This window comes from Mus musculus, chromosome 11 (assembly GCF_000001635.26).
Source record: "Mus musculus strain C57BL/6J chromosome 11, GRCm38.p6 C57BL/6J".
In the NCBI taxonomy this organism is placed as follows: Eukaryota; Metazoa; Chordata; class Mammalia; order Rodentia; family Muridae; genus Mus; species Mus musculus.
Genome location: NC_000077.6, coordinates 58,701,703 through 58,721,316, shown reverse-complemented (window position 1 = coordinate 58,721,316; position 19,614 = coordinate 58,701,703). Strand labels below are relative to the sequence as shown.

General features: G+C 41.9%; 2 protein-coding genes across 2 annotated transcripts; one reads left to right on the top strand and one right to left on the bottom strand.

Moving 5' to 3' along the window:
- The first annotated feature begins 222 nt into the window (after positions 1-222).
- Olfr318 (olfactory receptor 318) lies at positions 223-1,248 on the top strand. Its single transcript, NM_146501.2, has one exon. The coding sequence runs from the start codon at positions 271-273 to the stop codon at positions 1,189-1,191; it is 921 nt and encodes a 306-aa protein (NP_666712.2). The 5' UTR covers positions 223-270; the 3' UTR covers positions 1,192-1,248.
- A 17,445-nt stretch (positions 1,249-18,693) lies between these two features.
- On the bottom strand, positions 18,694-19,614 carry Olfr319 (olfactory receptor 319). The gene has a single exon (NM_146500.2). The coding sequence runs from the start codon at positions 19,612-19,614 to the stop codon at positions 18,694-18,696; it is 921 nt and encodes a 306-aa protein (NP_666711.2).

Below are 19,614 nucleotides of genomic sequence, written 5' to 3'. Positions count from 1 at the left end.
AGCAAAACTAAAAACATTAAAAATAACTAAAAGGACTATGTTTAATACACACACACAAAGGCACACACACAGGCACACACACACACACACACACACACACACACACACACACACACACACACACACCTGTATGTGCCCTAAAGAGAGAGTGCCTTAGAGCTATTCAGGAAAACTATCCCATGTAATAATTGTCATTTCCTCCTCAAGGACAGTCCTCACCCGGCCACGCCCTTTCCAGAGTACATCTGCTCTGATGGTTCAGTCTAAGCCATGGAGTCAGGAAACCACAGCTGTGGGACAGAATTCACCTTAGTTGGTCTTTTCCAGTATGGACACATGGACACCTTCCTCTTCACACTGATTGCCATCCTCTTTGCAGTGGCTCTCATGGGCAACATCACACTGGTCCTCCTCATCAGGCTGGACCGAAGACTCCACACCCCCATGTACTTCTTCCTCAGCCAGCTCTCCATCATCGACATGATGTACATCTCTACCACTGTGCCCAAGATGGCAGCTAACTTCCTCTCAGACACCAAGGCCATTTCCTTTCTGGGCTGTGCAGTCCAAACCTTTGTGTTTCTGACCTTGGGTGGATCTGAAGCCCTCCTGCTGGGCTTCATGTCCTATGACAGGTATATAGCCATCTGCCAACCCTTGCACTACCCTGTGCTCATGAGTAGGAAGATCTGCTGCTCCATGGTCGCTGGTGCCTGGAGCAGCAGCTCCATCAATGCATTCATGCACACAGTGTATGTGTTTCAACTTCCATTCTGTGGCTCTAGGATGGTTAACCACTTTTTCTGTGAGGTTCCATCTCTCCTGCCACTGGTGTGTGAAGACACGTCCCAGTATGAGCATACAGTCCTCGTGAGTGGACTTGTCATTCTGCTGCTCCCCTTCCTGGCCATCCTAGCTTCCTATGCTCGGGTGTTGGTTGTTGTAATCCAGATGGGTTCAGGGAAGGGACAGAGTAGAGCTGTGTCCACCTGCTCCTCACACCTGACTGTGGCCAGCCTGTTCTATGTCACCACTCTCTCCACCTACACCCAGCCACACTCCTTACATTCTCCTGGAAGGGACAAAGTGGTGGCTGTGCTCTACTCAATCGTCACCCCTGTTCTGAACCCATTCATCTACAGCCTGAGGAACAAGGAGGTCATGGGGGCACTGAGGAGACAAAGGGGGTGATGGAGATTGACAGGGGACTTTGGGTCAGGACTGATATGGAGGCTGGTCTTGAACGCTGCCTTGGACAGTTTCAGGATCCATATTCTGGTAGTTCATCAGCTTGTCTCAATAACTGAACAAGAGCACAATCCTTCGATCACAGTGTCACACTGAGGTGATGGTCTAAATCTGAATGTTGGCTCTGAAGGAGATTGAAGGGCCCTGGCCCTGGCCCTGACATCTCTGGCTGCCTGTCAGCCTGGGTTGGCTTTCCACAGCACCTCCTGCCCTGATGCAAGGCTCTCAGACTGTGGGAGTCAGTACGGTGGCTGGCTGTCTCGTTCTCTGGATGCTCTTTTTGCAGTTTATGAGTACAGGTGTACATTTGCAATTATTTTACATACATCTAAGATATTTTACTGGTTTTCTTTGCAGGTGCAACTATTATATAAGAGTGTGTGGTTTTATACTGTGACATGTTTTAAGGATAATTCTGAAAGAAATAGGGAAGGAGATAAGTGAATGCTGGCTTTGATGCTTGTGTAACTATTATCACCTGAATAAGACATCTGAGCTCTCCCGAGCTGATTAACCATGTCTTCCTGACTCCCTTTATCAATATTCTTCCACAAATTCACCAGTGGCTTCATAATAAACATCATTAATGGATCTGTCTGTAAGTATGCACTCTGTCTCTTTCCATGAACAGTTGTTCATGAACAGTTGTTCAGTTGTATGTGGATCTCTCAGCAGGCATGGTAGCTTATGATAAGTACATTCAGACAAGAAGACTCAGAATGGTAATGCTTTAACAAATCATGATCATTTTCTGTATTTTATCCTTGGCTAAAATACAGTAAATGATGATAACAATAAAGTCATTTCAAGAAAATTTCTTGGAATATATATATATATTTGCATGTACATATATATATATATATACATACATTTGCATGTACACACACACACACATATATATATATGTGTGTGTGTGTGTGTTTACATATATATATTCTTTCTATGTAGTCCTAACTATCCCAGAGGTCCCTATATTGACCAAACTAGTTTTGGGAATAACGTTGTATGCCAGCATCCACAGATTAAAAAAATCACTGGCTTTTTTTTTATTTTGACGTTGCAGATGCTTTTGAGCCACCATGTGGATTCTGGGAATCAAACCTGGGTCCTCTAGAGGAGCAGTCAATGCTTTTAGCAGTTGAGCCATCTCTCTAGGTCCCCTGCATTCTTAAAATAGTCAAGTCATTGTCATGCAATCCTAGATTCAATAAATGAAAACTTCTATGCACTAAAGTAGTGGTGTAAGTAACATGACAAGTATTTCTCAGTGTTAAAATAGATATGTTGTAGGGCTTGAGTGTTGTTGTAGCCCTTAGTAAACTAGCTGCTCTTCCTGAGGACTTGAGTACAAACCCCAGCCCCTTTGTAAGTTAGCTCACAACTGTCTGTAGCTCCAACTCCCGGATATCTGAGGCCTCTGGCCTCTAGTATGCACATATCCATGTCCACACATACATACATACATATATACATACATACATACATACATACACACATACACACAAACATACACACACACACATACACACATACATACACACATACATACACACACATACATACATACATACAAACTACTAATACTACTAGTAATGTATGGTTTGAAATATTTTAGAGATCCATGGTTGTTTCTTTGCAATTGGTGCCAATTAATAGAGTGTTAATTTTAATGACACATAGAAACACCTCTTGTTATAGCTAATAAAAATGAATTGCATCTGTTGTCTCTGTGTGGCATCCCATTCCTCTTACTGGGCTGACATATCCTGCCTCAGTGGGAAGAGGATGCACCCTGCCCTGCTGAGCCTTGATGTACCAGGGTGAGGGGATACCCAGGTGGCCCCCACCTGCTCAGAGGAGAAGGGGAAGGGGGATAGTGGAGGGATGGTGTGAGCAGGAAATGGGAGGAGGCAGAAATCAAATGTAAATTGAATAAATAATGTTGTGTCTGGCCAGTAGATCACAACCTGGGTTCTAGCCTGGAAAGGCATTTTGGAAACCTGGAAGAGAAGAGGGGCTAGGTGGCGAGATAAAGAAATGTAGCTAAGACAGGCATTCTGATCAAAGCTCAATTTTACTGTTCTGCACGCAGTTATAAAGCAGGGGAAGGGGCCCGGTTCCCGCCAATTAGTCTTGGGGTCCAATAGCAGGGTGACCACGTGCACAGCTCCGAACAGCAAAGTGGCATGTTCTAGCAGTGGGCATGGCAGAATGATTGAGCGGGAAGCTCCACCCCTGAGCAAGCAGGTTTCAGGCTGAGGGAGGGGAGACTACATCTCCTCCCTGTTGTTAATAAAAATAAAAATTAAAAAAAGGCTGGCCTGAGGCAAAAAAATTATCTATGCTCAATAGTTCTGCCTGAATTCTTGGAGCTAAAGAAAAAAACCTGTCTCCGTGGGATTCCCTAACTTTTCTTATGGTAAACTGTATCTGGCTAAGACTGTCCTTTCTATCCTAGTAAACAACTAACAGAAAAGCCCTAAGCAGTAGGCTCTGACTTTATAATGTTAATTAGTGCTGAGTAGGTAACTTCCTAGTTGAATTTTAAGTAGGGCGTTGGAACCCTGGCTAAGTTTAACTGAACAAATTTGAAATACACTTTATTAAGAATAACGCTGAGTTGATATTCCTCCGCATTTTTGGATGAAGAGCGGGAAACAGGGAGAAGGGGGTAACAACCGGCTCCGTAGTACAAGGCCAATTGGCTTTTTTAGGGTGGGAGGCAGTGAAGGGCTTGCCCTTCCAACAGTACGGTCTCCAACCTCTCTCCCCATTAAGTTTAATAAGGCAACGCTTAACTGAGGTGATCAAATGATTTTCTCATCCATAGATGAGTGGGCTTTTAACCTTGGCTTGGGTGGACATTGATCCGATTCCTCCCGTGGGTGCTATCACGACCCACACCTGTGGCTCTTGGTATCTTTTGGGAAGGGGAGGCAGAGCCTTAGATATTTTTGGTTTTTAGCTGTAAATAGATACCAACCTCCATCAACCTGGGTTTATCCCACAGGAAACTCAGAAATGGTCAAGCTGGACCTTCCCCTGTAGTAGTTCTCTGCACCAAGCAATACCCATACTGTATTCGTATGATCACGAACCAGTATGCACAGTTCTGAGTACTGTGCAGCTCCTAAAGGAGAATTGTCAACTTCAGATTTAGCAAGGCCTAGACAAGAATTATGTCATTAGTAACACCATGATTTGTGGCTAAAATAGGAGCTGGAAGTCGTTCCTCCTCATCTCTGTTATTCCCACAGCCTGAGGAACTAAGGGGACCTTGCAGTAACAGCAAGAGTGAAAAGCCAGAGACCAGCTAAGGGACTAAGCCTGTCTATTAAAATAAAAACCAATCTCTTTTAATATAGAAATATCTGCCTTACTAGCCCTCTTGGTAAACCTAAATTTCAACTCAGACTGAAAACCATGTTCTGGAATGTCCTTGGAATGAAGATAGCAGTTGCCACCTGTGTGCTATTGGGGGTGGGGGATGCACGCCTGCTGGTCCGGCTGGAGAATGTTGATTAACCTGCTTGAAAAACAAAAGATCTAGACAATGAGAAAGTAGGAAAGCAGGTCTTCTTTTGGGGAAGTCTAGGTACTTTATTCAGTTGCAAATTAGCAAGGCACAAGCTCAGTCTCTGGGCTGGTTTTAGAATAGTAAAAAGGCCAGAGACTCTCCGGAAGTGGGGGATGTGCTCTGAATTAACTTTGTTAGGTAATTTAGAATATAGGAATCTCTAACATTGGACTGAATATTAGACCAGTCTAAGATTGAGTTAGAATGACTGGTCACACTGAAGAAAAGAGAAAAAACTTTATGACTCTATTAAATGACTAATTTTACTAAGTCAGTATATACAGTCTCTGATGAACTATTGCCATAAAGTTAAAAGGCTAGAAGCTAGTCTAAACTGGAAAAATGGCAAGCAAGGATGGATCTAAAACATGAATTTAATTTAGTTTTTTAGTCATTTCAATCAGGACACTGAGTCAACTTACCTGCCAGCTCGTCACACGAATTAACTAATATGCTTCTGCAGTGTTCTATGGAGAGAACCTGTTTTTCCCTTTCTCAATAAGGTAGCTGTTTTAGGATCAATCTATAAGCCAATAAGTAGATCCTTTTAAGATACTATAAAGCATTTATTAAATTCTTTGACATTTAAATTTCAAATTTTGAAAATAAAGGTATGGTTTAAGTAGTGTGCATGGGAATGCACTAAATAGTATGTACGGGGATACAATTTCTCTCTTTTTTGTCTTTTAAGAAGTTAAAGTTTTAAAATTTCACAATATCTAACCTTTTGAATTAATAACTTGTTGACAAAATATTTTAAATACTTGGCTGTAAAGGGGCAGTGACTAATTGCACTTTCAATCATTTTTCTTAAGGAGCAGTTGTAACTAGAAAGCTTGAAAAGTTATTAAGAGTCACATGTGCATAATTTATTTATTTATTAACTAGAAATATGCATAAGCAATTGTAAATTTGAGAATTAATAGCATCTGAGGGATGAACAATTTTAAGCAATTGTGAGCTCAGAGATATGGCATTGACTATTAATATACAAATTAAGGTTTGATTGTTCAGCATTTTAAAACACCATCTACAGCACACAACTAGATTATTTGTGCTGGAACAGGGGAAACTGTGTGTCTTAAGACTCCGCCCCACAGCAGCTAGTTGGGCCCACGTGGGCCAACAATCGGCTGGGAGGATGAGAAAAATGACTTTACAATAATGTTTTTTCTGGCCAAAGAATTGTCTTGGGCACAACTAATATTTAATTACCAATGAATATAATTAATAACAATTATAAAAGCTTTCTTTATTTTTTGTAAAACCTTTTGTAGTAAACTAAAACCCTAAGTAATAAAAGTATATTGTCTCTGAATCCTTTGGGTGAGAGCAAGGATTTAAGGTAAACTTCCTTTGAAAAGCATTAGTTAATAAAACACTTTCCACTTAGGAAACAATATACACTGAAAGATTAAAACTCTTGGCTTCTTGTATAGAAGCAGAAACAATAAAAATTTTTCTTACATAATGTAAAGTTACATTAGCCATACCTAGAGGCAAAATTTTCTAGTAATTACCAGTTCACTAGAAGCAAAACTCTTTGAATTTAGGCATTATTCTAAACATCTGAATAGATCTGCAACACTGTTAAAAAGAAATTTTCTTGAACACAGGGAAAAACTTTCTCAGGCACTGTTTGCAAAACAAAAGAAAGGCCACAAGCCTCTCTGGGACTGCCCAGAGCCCTGCATTGACTCAAAAGTAAAATACCTTTTAATCTGAGCATCTTGGCCCTCCTGCAATTAGGACCGATTCTAGAGGAACAATATAACAGTCTATGCCTCTAATTTTTGATACTCTATCTCAAGATGACTTACAGTTAAAACGTTCTTCACAACTTTAGTGTTGTGAAAAAATTGCCCATACTGCAGTTTCCTGCCAGGCAGCAACTATAGCCAAACTGATTGTTTGAGGGTCTAATCTATTCACAAAGACAAACATAACTAGATAACTTTGTCACAGTTTTGTATGAAGTGAGCTGTATGAGTGCTTTCAAAAGATGATTACTCTTATAATTATCTTAATTAACAATACATGGGTGAGTAGAAAATCTTAAATTTGAAATCAAACTGCAAGCTGCAGTCAATGGAACACTGGCAATTTTAACCATAATTTTTAAGTTTTCGTTGCAATATTAGAATATATCTATAACTTTTGGAAAACAAAACCCAAGTTTAAAACAATTTATCATCTTTAAAATCAATATTAGAAGCATTACTATCATATTATGAAGTTTGGCTGCCAATTAATACTTATGAATACTTATTAAAGCAAGCTTTACTGCTTTAATAAAGAGGCATTGCTTTAAATCTTATCTTAAATTTTACTATTTAGGATAGGAACCACATTAATTATTATCTAAACTAGAAATATCTTTAGAGACCCAGACTCTTGGCCTGCCTTATGCCATGTGTCAGAAGGACTCTAAACTTGAGTTATCAAATTTAACACTAACCATCTGTAGCAATGTAACAATTATTAATCTTAACCAACAACTTATGAGCTGAATGTGAAAATATGCAGAGCACATTATCAATAAAAAAGAATCAAATGAAGCAGTTACATTTAGACCAATCAGAGAATGTTAATTTTTGTAGCTACAATCATAGAATAAAAGGCACTTTACCATTTGTCAAACACATTAGTCACAAACCATTTATCAGCTTTTTTACTCCGAAATTAAGAGGCTGTGCACTCGCCCTTTTTTCCTAAAATGAACAGCTTTTCCAGCAGGGGCCCTCCTGCCATGTGTCTGATTCCTGGCTGAAGCACGTGGCAGCTCTTGGCTTTGCAGATAAAGTTTTTTATACCATCTTTATTATCCAACATAAAACATAGAACATTCATTCATACAGACTGGACACAAACATACATGAATTGAACACGAGAACAGATTGGTGCACCAGACATTAGACAAGACACAAAAGGGGACACAGTACTACGTCTGCTATAAGGCCCAGAGAGAACAAAGCATGGCACTCCTGAAATTTCTCTCTGCTTTTTGGGACATTTTCCTCCCTCATGATGCAATCTGCCTGATTATTAATTTCCTTTTAATAAACCCTTTCTTTTCTCACGCCTAAAAATGTAGCTTTGGAGAGCCACGGCTTACCTCCTGTTATAGTTCCCAGCTCCTGTTAAGCTTCACTGCTGAACCTAAGTGAACCAGCGCTCGGGTTTAACGCTGTTTCAGCTTAGCCAATACCGACCTTCTCCGGTATGAATTTCCTTTATCCTTTAATTATTTTCTTCTTCCATGGAGCTCCAAACCAGCAGTGCCTCTTCCAAAAATCCTTTGCCGTTTCTCAGTCCCGCGTTGGTTCGCCAAATGTTGTGTCTGGCCAGTAGATCACAACCTGGGTTCTAGCCTGAAAAGGCATTTTGGAAACCTGGAAGAGAAGAGGGGCTAGGCGGCGAGAGAAAATGATGCAGCTAAGACAGACATTCTGATCAAAGCTCAATTTTACTGTTCCACAGGCAGTTATAAAGCAGGGGAAGGGGCCCAATTCCCGCCAATTAATCTTGGGGTCCAATAGCAGGGTGACCACGTGCATGGCTCCTAACAGCAAAGCGGCAGGTTCCAGCAGTGGGCATGGCAGAATGATTGAGCGGGAAGCTCCACCCCTGAGCAAGCAGGTTTCAGGCTGAGGGAGGGGAGACTACAAAATAAATTAACTAATGGGAATAAATAATGTTCTCCACAAGTTTTAGGTGCATACCTGCGTATTCATGATATGTATATGTATATCATACTATATTATATATGGATACATACATGTGTGTTACAATAACTATCAATAAAAGAACACTATCAAATTGAAAATGGTGAATGTGGATAGAGTTTTAGAGAAGAAAGAGAAGAGCAAATGTAATATTACTGTATTTCACTTAAAAATATAGTGAAAATTTAAACTGAAAGGGAATATATCCAGAGATACCCTACAGAGGAGAAAATTCATGCTTGCAAAAGACCTGGGTTATTTAATAGAAATCTAAGAGTCAGGCACAGGATACATCCCTCAAACTGTCTTAGCTTTTTATTTCTGTGACAAAACACCATGACTGTCACTGGAGAGATGGTTCAGTGTGAGAGCACTTCCTGTTCTTCCAAAGGATCTGGGTTCAATTTCCAGCTCACAACTGCCTGTAACTTTATTTCCAGGGTACTTGACACCCTCCCACCAATGCAAGTAAAACAAATGTTATAAAATAGGAATTGCATTCTCCATGATGGCTCTCTTTTGCTGTTTTATTTTCATATTGTTAATGCGATCCATAAACTCATGCTAAACTGAAGAACTGAGGTTGCTAAATACCCTCAATACTCTCACCTCATGTGTCCTCCATTGCTGTGATTGGAGGGTGATCTGTCCCTATAGATCCTGGATTTGAATCTTCTGTCCCCAGTGGCAATAGTGTTTAGGGAGATTTGGAAACTTTATGATATGGAGCCTCAGTGAACTGGGTCACTAGGGTGGGTCCTGAGGTTGTGGACCCTATCCCTGCTTCCTGTCCCGTGCTCTGCTTCCTGAGTGCAGCTGCAGTGTGACCAGCCAGTCTCCTGTCCAAACCACTATGCAGTCCCTGCCCCCTCTCATGCCCTTGCCATGTTTGTGGTGGTATTCCTCTGGGACTGCAAACCAAAGACATTTTCTAAGGTTGCTTTCATTGGGATGGTATATCACAGCATCAGGAAAAGAAATTAGTACAGAAATTGGTACCAAGTGGCAGAACCATTGATGAGAAAAACCAGATCATGCAGTTCTTGGGACTCTGGAAATGACTTCTGGCTAGAATAGAGAGTTTAGTTGTTTAGGATAGAAAAGCCCCAGTGTGTTGGAAGCAGAACTTAGTGCACCATTTTTTTCGAAGCTTAGAGACGAGAATGTTGAGAGAAATGTGGTTAGTGGACACCTAGTTTATGACATTTCTGAGGAGAAAAAAAAAACCCAATTATACCAGAAAGTGCATAGACCCCATCAATTCACATGATATTTTGGCCAAGAGTCTGGCTTCATTATGCCCATGTGCTGGGAAGTTGAGTGATATCAGATGTAGGGATAATGAACTAATTGGCTTGGCAGAGGATAGGTGTGAGAGCAAGCTTAAAGTTTACACAGAATACACACAGGGAAGCAGCTGTAGTTGTTGAAGAGGTTAGTGCCAGGAAACTTGGTGCTTGGCACAGTGGCAATGAGAAAGTATCTTGATGTCAAAACCCTACCCTTCAAAGGCTCCAATGTGTAAAGATGCAAGTTCACATGAACAAGAAAGGCTGAACTGAGTTCTTGTCTCCCACCTGACCACAGCTGCGTCAGTTCTGACCCTGGGGAAGCATCTCCTAGGTAGTTGCTGTCAAGGAGCAAGAGCTCAGTCCAGCCTTTTGTGTTTCATGTGAACTTGCATCTTTACATGTTGGAGCCTTTGATGGGCAGGGACTTACCATCAAAATACTTTCTCCATTGCCACTGTGCCAAGCACCAAGTTTCATGGCACTAACCTTTTCAACAACTACAACTGCTTTCCTGTGTGTACTCTGTGTAAACTTTAAGCTTGCTCTCACACCTATCCTCTGCCAAGCCAATTAGTTAATCATCCATACATCTGACATCACTCAACTTCCCAGGACACGGGCATAATGAAGCCAGATTCTTGGCCAAAATATATGAATGGCTGTGGTCTATCTACTTCCTGGTAGATTTCTTTTTCTCCTCAGAAATGTCATAAGTGAGGTGTGCACTGCACACATTTCTCTCAATGTTCTTGTCGCTGAGCTTCGAACAAATGGTGCACTAAGTTCTGCTTCCAACACACTGGAGTTTTTCTATCCTAAAGAACTAAGTTCTCCATTCTAGCCAGAAGTCATTTTCAGAGCCCCTTGAACCTCATTCATTTTACAACTGCATGGTCAGGTTTTTCCCAGCAAGGGATTTGCTAGTTGTTATCAATTTCTGTACTAGGTTCTTTTCTTGGTACTGTGATAAACTATCTCGAAGAAAGCACCTTGAGAAAGTTTCTTGGTTTGCAATCCCAGAGGAATATGGCCAGGAAGATGGCAAAGAGGTGGCAGTAGGCAGGGCTGCATGATGGTTTGGACAGGAGGCTGGCTGATCACATTCCAGCAGCACTCAGGAAGCAGAGCACAGGACAGGAAGTAGGGCCAGGGTCCACAACCTCAGGACCCCCCCCCCCCAGTGACCTTCTTCACTGAGGGTCCATATTATAAATACTCCAAATCTCCCCCAAAACCTTTGCCACTGTAGACAGAGGCTTCAAATGCAGAATCTTTAGGAATCACAGCAATGGGGGACACATGAGGTGAGAGTATTGAGGATGCGTAGCCACCTCCGTCTTTCTGTTTAGAGTGAGTTTATGGATTACTTCAATGACGTGAAAATAAAACAGCAAAAGTGAGCCACTCATAGAGGATGCAATTCTTATTTTTTTACTTTTATGTACATTGGGGAGGGTGCAAATACCTTACAAATAAAGTTACAGGCAGTTGTGAGCTGGAAATTGCACCCAGATCCTTTGAAAGAACAGGAAGTGCTCTTAACCACTGAGCCATCTCTCCAGTGACAGTCATGGTGTTTTGTCACAGAAATAGAAAACTAAGTAAGACAGTTTGTGGGAGGTATCCTGAGAGTCAGTGGGCGCTGGGGAAATAAAGGGAGAGTGGGAGAGAACCTGCGATCAGCCAGTGTGAGGAGCGGGTGTGGCGACAGTCCCAAGAAGGCGCCAGGGACTGCAGCTAAGTCTTATGACTTGCACCTGACTTCCTCACCTGAATATAAGCCACACCGTCATGAGAGCTGCTCAGGTGCACCAGGATACTGGCGAATCCATTTTGGTGGAGATATGCTCCTGCTGCCCTGATTAGCTGAAGCTGCGTACCTGGTGAGGTGTCGTGGCCTGCTGTGAGTGGATGAGGGCTGAGAGTATATAAGAGTGAGAGGTCCGGGTTAGTGAGAGGATTATTATTCAAGAGAGGATTATTGTTATTGGGAGATAGATGAGGAAAAAGATGGAGAGAGAGAGATGAAGACTGAAGTTTGCTGAATAAACTGTTAGAAGGACTGGTGGTCCTGTTGTTCTTGCTGGTCGAGAGCGGATGCGACAAGCCAGAGTTCAGGTGCCCTAGGCAGGCAGATGTGGAAGGACTGCTGCACGCTTTCCACGTGGGCCTGGGTGGGTGTCTGGCTGTGTGAAGCCACTGAACCCCAGTTCGGCGGGTGGTGGACAAGGGACAGTCCTAAGTACCAGGTTCTCAGCCTTGGGCATCCCAGACACCGCTGGACACCGCAGAAGAGCTGAGAACAACATGTGGACCCCTGTGGCGGCTCATTCAGCCCTGGGCAGAAGGGAGGAGAGGTCAGAGAGAGAGAGGGAAACGCTGGGTGGTTCCCACTCGGGAAGGCCTTCTGGCAGAAGGTTAGATGCTCATTAGGGAAAGCCTATCCCATCGTTCAAGCACGGTGGGCCTTGATGAGCAGAGACAGTCTATGGTTTTAGAGTTTTATTGTAGAAAGGCAGAGAGAAAGAGAGACAGAGACAGACCAGTCATGGCCACGTGGAGAGAGGGGAAAGGGAGAGAAGGAGGGCTAGAGAAGAGAGTAAGAAAGATGAGAGCTAAAGAGAGCGAGGAGGGGCCAAGCAGCTCCTTTTATAGTGGGCTGGGCTATCAGATAACTCTGGGGAGGAACATACCTGGCTGTAGTCAGGTATGGAGTCAGGTATGGGTGGATTCTAACCAGAATGCCAGAAGCTTGGAACATTGATTTATAGTCACAGAATCATGGAGTTGGGGGCTCTGTGGTGTCAGGCACCTGACTCTGGGAATGTGGCTTGCTTTTCTGTCCCTTGTAGAGTTTTCTGCTTGGTCACTGGAGCAAGCCTCATTCAACCAAAATAGGGGCTGCCTATCACAGTCCCAGAGTATCCTGTGCCTGACACTTAGATTTCTATTAAATAACCCAGGTCTTTTGCAAGCATAATTTTCTCCTCTGTAGGGTCTCTCTGGCTATGTTCCCTCTCACTATAAAATTTTACTGTATTTTTAAGTGAAATAGAGTAATATGACTTTTCCTCTTCCCTATACTTTTCAAAACTGCATCCACATTGCTCAATGTTCAATTTGTCACCCTCCTTTCATTATTGTTACAGAAATGTATGTACTCCTATATAGCGAATAAAATATGTATATAATTAATTATATACACACATATGCAAATACAACTTGTGAAATGCATTCTTTTTGCTCATTTATTCATTTTATATCCAGACTACTCCTTCCTCCCCCCGCCCCCACAAATCCCTCCCATGTTCCCTTCCTCTTCTCCTATGAGAGTGTGGAGACCCTGGGTATCTGCCCACCCTGGTATATAAACTCCATGCAGGTCTAGGTATATCCTTTCCCATTGAGGTAAGACAAGGCAGCCCCAGTTAGGGGAATGGGATCCCACAGATAGGCAACAGATGCAACTCATTTTTATTAGTGCCAGTACAGGTGTTTCTATTGTCTTTAAAATTATCACTCTAATTATTGCCACAAATTACAAAGAAGCAACAATGAATCTCTAAAATATTTCACACTTATTATTATTTATGTATAAGTGTGGATGTGGCCATGGATATATACGCATAAGTATTCCTGGAGGCCAGAGGTCTCAGATACCCTGGAGTTGGAACGATTGACAGTTTTGAGATATCTTACAAGCACACAGAGATTTGAACTCAAGTCCTCTGGAAGAGCAGCAGTGGTACTAATGGCTATGCCACTGCTCTTCCCCACCACAGATATATATTTTAATACTGGGAATTACTCGTCATGTTACATATCCAAGTACTTAGGTGCATAGAACTTTTCATTTATTGTTTCTTTGACTACATGGCAGTGACTTGAATATTTTGAGCATGCAGGGGCCCTAGAAAGCTGACTCAACAGTTAAGAGCACTGAGTGCTCCTCCAGAGGACCTGTGCTTGATTCCCAGCATCCACTTGGTGGCTTAAAAGAATCTGTGACTTCTTACAGCAAAACCAAAACCCAGTGACCATTTTTAAAAATCTGTGCATGCTGGTACACAACTTTAATCCCAACCCTTGGGAGTCAAACACAAAAGAGTTGCAGTGAGTTTGAGGCCATTCTGGTCCACATAGGGAACTCCAGGATAGCCGGGACGACACAGAAATATTATATTCACACACACACATATATATACATATATATATATATGTATATATATATATATATATATATATACACACACACACACACACACACACACACACACACACACATACATACACACGCATACACACACATATAATCTTTTTTTTTTTTACCTTTTTTTAAATTAGGTATTTTCCTCGTTTACATTTTCAATGCTATCCCAAAAGTCCCCCATAACCACCCCCCCCAATCCCCTACCCACCCACTCCCCATTTTTGGCCCTGGCGTTCCCCTGTACTGGGGCATATAAAGTTTGCAAGTCCAATGGGCCTCTCTTTGCAGTGATGACCGACTAGGCCATCTTTTGATACATATGCAGCTAGAGACAAGAGCTCCGGGGTACTGGTTAGTTCATATTGTTGTTCCACCTATAGGGTTGCAGATCCCTTTAGCTCCTTGGGTAATTTCTCTACCTCCTCCATTGGGGGCCGTGTGACCCATCCAATAGCTGACTGTGAGAATCCACTTCTGTGTTTGCTAGGCCCCGGCATAGTCTCACAAGAGACAGCTATATCTGGGTCCTTTCAGCAAAATCTTGCTAGTGTATGCAATGGTGTCAGCGTTTGGAAGCTGATTATGGGATGGATCCATGGATATGGCAATCACTAGATGGTCCATCCTTTCGTCACAGCTCCAAATTTTGTCTCTGTAACTCCTTCCATGGGTGTTTTGTTCCCATTTCTAAGAAGGGGCAAAGTGTTCACACTTTGGTCTTTGTTCTTCTTGAATTTCATGCGTTTAGCAAATTGTATCTTATATCTTGGGTATCCTAAGTTTCTGGGCTAATATCCATTTATCAGTGCGTACATATTGTGTGAGTTCCTTTGTGATTGGGTTACCTCACTCAGGATGATGCCCTCCAGGTCCATCCATTTGCCTAGGAATTTCATAAATTCATTTTTTTAATAGCTGAGTAGTACTCCATTGTGTAAATGTATCACATTTTCTGTATCCATTCCTCTGTTGAGGGGCATCTGGGTTCTTTCCAGCTTCTGGCTATTATAAATAAGGCTGCTATGAACATAGTGGAGCATGTGTCCTTCTTACCGGTTGGGACATCTTCTGGATTTATGCCCAGGAGAGGTATTGCAGGATCCTCCAGTAGTACTATGTCTAATTTTCTGAGGAACCGCCAGATTGATTTCCAGAGTGGTTGTACAAGCTTGCAATCCCACCAACAATGGAGGAGTGTTCCTCTTTCTCCACAACCTCGCCAGCATCTGCTGTCAGCTGAATTTTTGATCTTAGCCATTCTGACTGGAGTGAAGTGGAATCTCAGGGTTGTTTTGATTTGCATTTCCCTGATGATTAAGGATATTGAACATTTTTTTCAGGTGCTTCTCAGCCATTCGGTATTCCTCAGGTGAGAATTCTTTGTTCAGCTCTGAGCCCCATTTTTAATGGGGTTATTTGATTTTCTGGAGTCCACCTTCTTGAGTTCTTTATATATATTGGATATTAGTCCCCTATCCGATTTGAGATAGGTAAAGATCCTTTCCCAATCTTTTGGTGGCCTTTTTGTCTTATTGACGGTGTCTTTTGCTTTGCAGAAGCTTTGCAATTTTATGAGGTCCCATTTATCGATTCTTGATCTTACAGCACAAGCCATTGCTGTTCTATTCAGGAATTTTTCCCCTGTACCCATATCTTCCAGGCTTTTCCCTACTTTCTCCTCTATAAGTTTCAGTGTCTCTGGTTTTATGTGGAGTTCCTTAATCCACTTAGATTTGACCTTAGTACAAGGAGATAAAAATGGATCAATTCGCATTCTTCTACATGATAACCGCCAGTTGTGCCAGCACCATTTGTTGAAAATGCTGTCTTTTTTCCACTGGATGGTTTTAGCTCACTTGTCAAAGATCAAGTGACCATAGGTGTGTGGGTTCATCTCTGGGTCTTCAATTCTGTTCTATTGGTCTACTTGTCTGTCACTATACCAGTACCATGCAGTTTTTTTCACAATTGCTCTGTAGTACAGCTTTAGGTCCGGCATGGTGATTCCACCAGAGGTTCTTTTATCCTTGAGAAGAGTTTTTGCTATCCTAGGTTTTTTGTTATTCCAGATGAATCTGCCAATTGCCCTTTCTAATTCGTTGAAGAATTGAGTTGGAATTTTGATGGGGATTGCATTGAATCTGTAGATTGCTTTTGGCGAGATAGCCATTTTTACAATGTTGATCCTGCCAATCCATGAGCATGGGAGATCTTTCCATCTTCTGAGATCTTCTTTAATTTCTTTCTTCATAGACTTGAAGTTCTTATCATACAGATCTTTCACTTCCTTAGTTAGAGTCACGCCAAGGTATTTTATATTATTTGTGACTATTGAGAAGGGTCTTGTTTCCCTAATTTCTTTCTCAGCCTGTTTATCCTTTGTGTACAGAAAGGCCATTGACTTGTTTGAGTTAATTTTATATCCAGCTACTTCATTGAAGCTGTTTATCAGGCTTAGGAGTTCTCTGGTGGAATTTTTAGGGTCACTTATATATGCTGTCATATCATCTGCAAAAAGTGATATTTTGACTTCTTCCTTTCCAATTTGTATCCCCTTGATCTCCTTTTGTTGTTTAATTGCTCTGGCTAGTACTTCAAGTACAATGTTGAATAGGTAGGGCGAGAGTGGACAGCCTTGTCTAGTCCCTGATTTTAGTGGGATTGCTTCCAGCTTCTCACCATTTACTTTGATGTTGGCTCTTGGTTTGCTGTAGATTGCTTTTATCATGTTTAGGTATGGGTCTTGAATTCCTGATCTTTCCAAGACTTTTATCATGAATGGGTGTTGGATTTTGTCAAATGCTTTCTCAGCATCTAACGAGATGATCATGTGGTTTTTGTCTTTGAGTTTGTTTATATACTGGATTACGTTGATGGATTTCTGTATATTGAACCATCCCTGCATCCCTGGGATGAAACCTACTTGGTCAGGATGGATGATTGTTTTGATGTGTTCTTGGATTCGGTTAGCAAGAACTTTATTGAGGATTTTTGCATTGATATTCATAAGGGAAATTGGTCTGAAGTTCTCTATCTTTGTTGGGTCTTTTTGTGGTTTAGGTATCAGAGTAATTGTGGCTTCATAGAATGAGTTGGGTAGAGTACCTTCTGCTTCTATTTTGTGGAATAGTTTGTGAAGAACTGGGATTAGATCCTCTTTGAAGGTCTGATAGAACTCTGCACTAAACCCATCTGGTCATGGGCTTTTTTTGGTTGGGAGACTATTAATGACTGCTTCTATTTCTTTAGGGGATATAGGACCTGATCTTGATTTAATTTTGGTACCTGGTATCTGTCTGGAAACTTGTCCATTTCATCCAGGTTCTCCAGTTTTGTTGAGTATACCCTTTTGTAGAAGGATCTGATAGTGTTTTGGATTTCTTCAGGATCTGTTGTTATGTCTCCCTTTTCATTTCTGATTTTGTTAATTAGGATGCTTTTCCTGTGCCCTCTAGTGAGTCTGGCTAAGGGTTTATCTATCATGATGATTTTCTCAAAGAACCAGCTCCTCGTTTGGTTGATTCTTTGAATAGTTCTTCTTGTTTCCACTTGGTTGATTTCGCCCATGAGTTTGATTATTTCCTGCCATCTACCCCTCTTGGGTGAATTTGCTTCCTTTTGTTCTAGAGCTTTTAGGTGTGTTGTCAAGCTGCTAATGTGTGCTCTCTCTAGTTTCTTTTTGGAGGCACTCAGAGCTATGAGTTCACACATATAATCTTGTTCTTTAAAAGATATTCAGACATTTTCTTGAAATAACATTATTGCTCTCAGAATTTATTGTACATTAGCCATGGAAAAAATGCAGATATTTTCTATGTTTTCTAAAGAAGAACAATTTGGGGTCTGTTTCTCAAATGTCCTTATCATAAGTTAGCATGGGTGATCAACATAAATATAAACATGGGAGCTCACCACAAAGTTGTTCGTGGAAAGAGACACAGTGCAAAGAGTCAGACAGATTCATTGATGATGTTTATTACAAAGTCATAGTGAATTTTGGAAAATAGTATTAATAAAGGGAGTCAGCAAGACATCATAAAACAGCCTAGGAGAGCTTGGAAATCATATTCTTGTGGTAATAATCACACAAGTATCAAAGCAAGCATTAAGTTGGCTCCCTCCTTATTTCTTTCAGAATTGTCCTTAAAATATGTCACATTATAAAAACAGACACACATGCTTATGTAATTGTTGTGCCTACAAAAAAAAACAATGAAATATTCCAGATTTATGTAAAATATCTGCACAAGTATAGCTATAATCATAAACTGCAGAAGGGGCTTCCAGAGAAAGTGGAAGGCAAGTGTGGAACAGGCAACTGTATAGAATGCCACAGTTGGAGAAGCCGTGGTACCTTGCACCAGGGCAGATGGTAAGAAAATCAGTGGAAAGCCAATCTAGGCTGATGGGCAGCCAGAGATGGCAGGTACAAAGACAAAGTCCTTCCGTATCCCCAGGAGCCAACATTCAGATTAAACCATCAACTCGGTGTGACACTGTGTGGGCAAAGATTCCGGTTCTTGTTCATTCAGCAAGACAAGCTGATAAGCTTCCACCAGAATATCAATCCTAAAATCATTCCAGAGAGTGTCCAAGACTAACTTTAGATCAGTCCACCCCAAAGTCCCATGTAAATTTCCATCACCCCATTTGTCTCCTCAGCGCCCCAATGACCTCCTTGTTCCTCAGACTATAGATGAATGGGTTCAGAACAGGGGTGACGATTGAGTAGAGCACAGCCACCACTTTGTCCCTTCCAGGAGAATGCAAGGAGTGTGGCTGGGTGTAGGTGCAGAGACCGGTGACATAGAACAGACTGGCCACAGTCAGGTGTGAGGAGCAGGTGGACACAGCTCTACTCTGTCCCTGCCCTGAACCCATCTGGAATACAACAACCAAGACCCGAGCATAGGAAGCTAGGATGGCCAGGAAGGGGAGCAACACAAGGACAAGGACACTCATGACAATCATATGCTCATATTGGGATGTGTCTTCACACACAAGTGGCAGGAGAGATGGAACCTCACAGAAAAAGTGGTTAACCATCCTAGACCCACAGAAAGGAAGTTGAAACACATACACTGTATGCGCTAAAGCATTGATGGAGCTGCTGCTCCAGGCACTGGCGACCATGGAGCAGCAGATCTTCCTGCTCATGAGCACAGGGTAGTGCAAGGGTTGGCAGATGGCTATATACCTGTCATAGGACATGAAGCCCAGCAGGAGAGCTTCACACCCAGCAAGACTCATAAACATAAAGACTTGGATCTCACATCCTAAAACGGAAATGGCCTTGGTGTCTGAGATGAAGTTAGCTCCCATCTTGGGCACAGTGGTAGATATGCACATCATGTCAATGATGGAGAGCTGGCTGAGGAAGAAGTACATGGGGGTGTGGAGTCTTCTATCCAGCCTGATGAGGAGGACCAGTGTGATGTTGCCTATGAGAGCCACTGCAAAGAGGATGGAGATGACTGTGAAGAGGAAGGTGTCCATGTGTCCATACTGGAAAAGACCAACCAAGGTGAAGTCTGTCCCGCAGCTGTGGTTTCCTGTCTCCAT

Excerpts from the sequence above, each read along its gene's own strand:
- Olfr318 (NM_146501.2), top strand. The coding sequence starts at position 271 with ATGGAGTCAGGAAACCACAGCTGTGGGACAGAATTCACCTTAGTTGGT.
- Olfr319 (NM_146500.2), bottom strand. The coding sequence starts at position 19,614 with ATGGAGACAGGAAACCACAGCTGCGGGACAGACTTCACCTTGGTTGGT.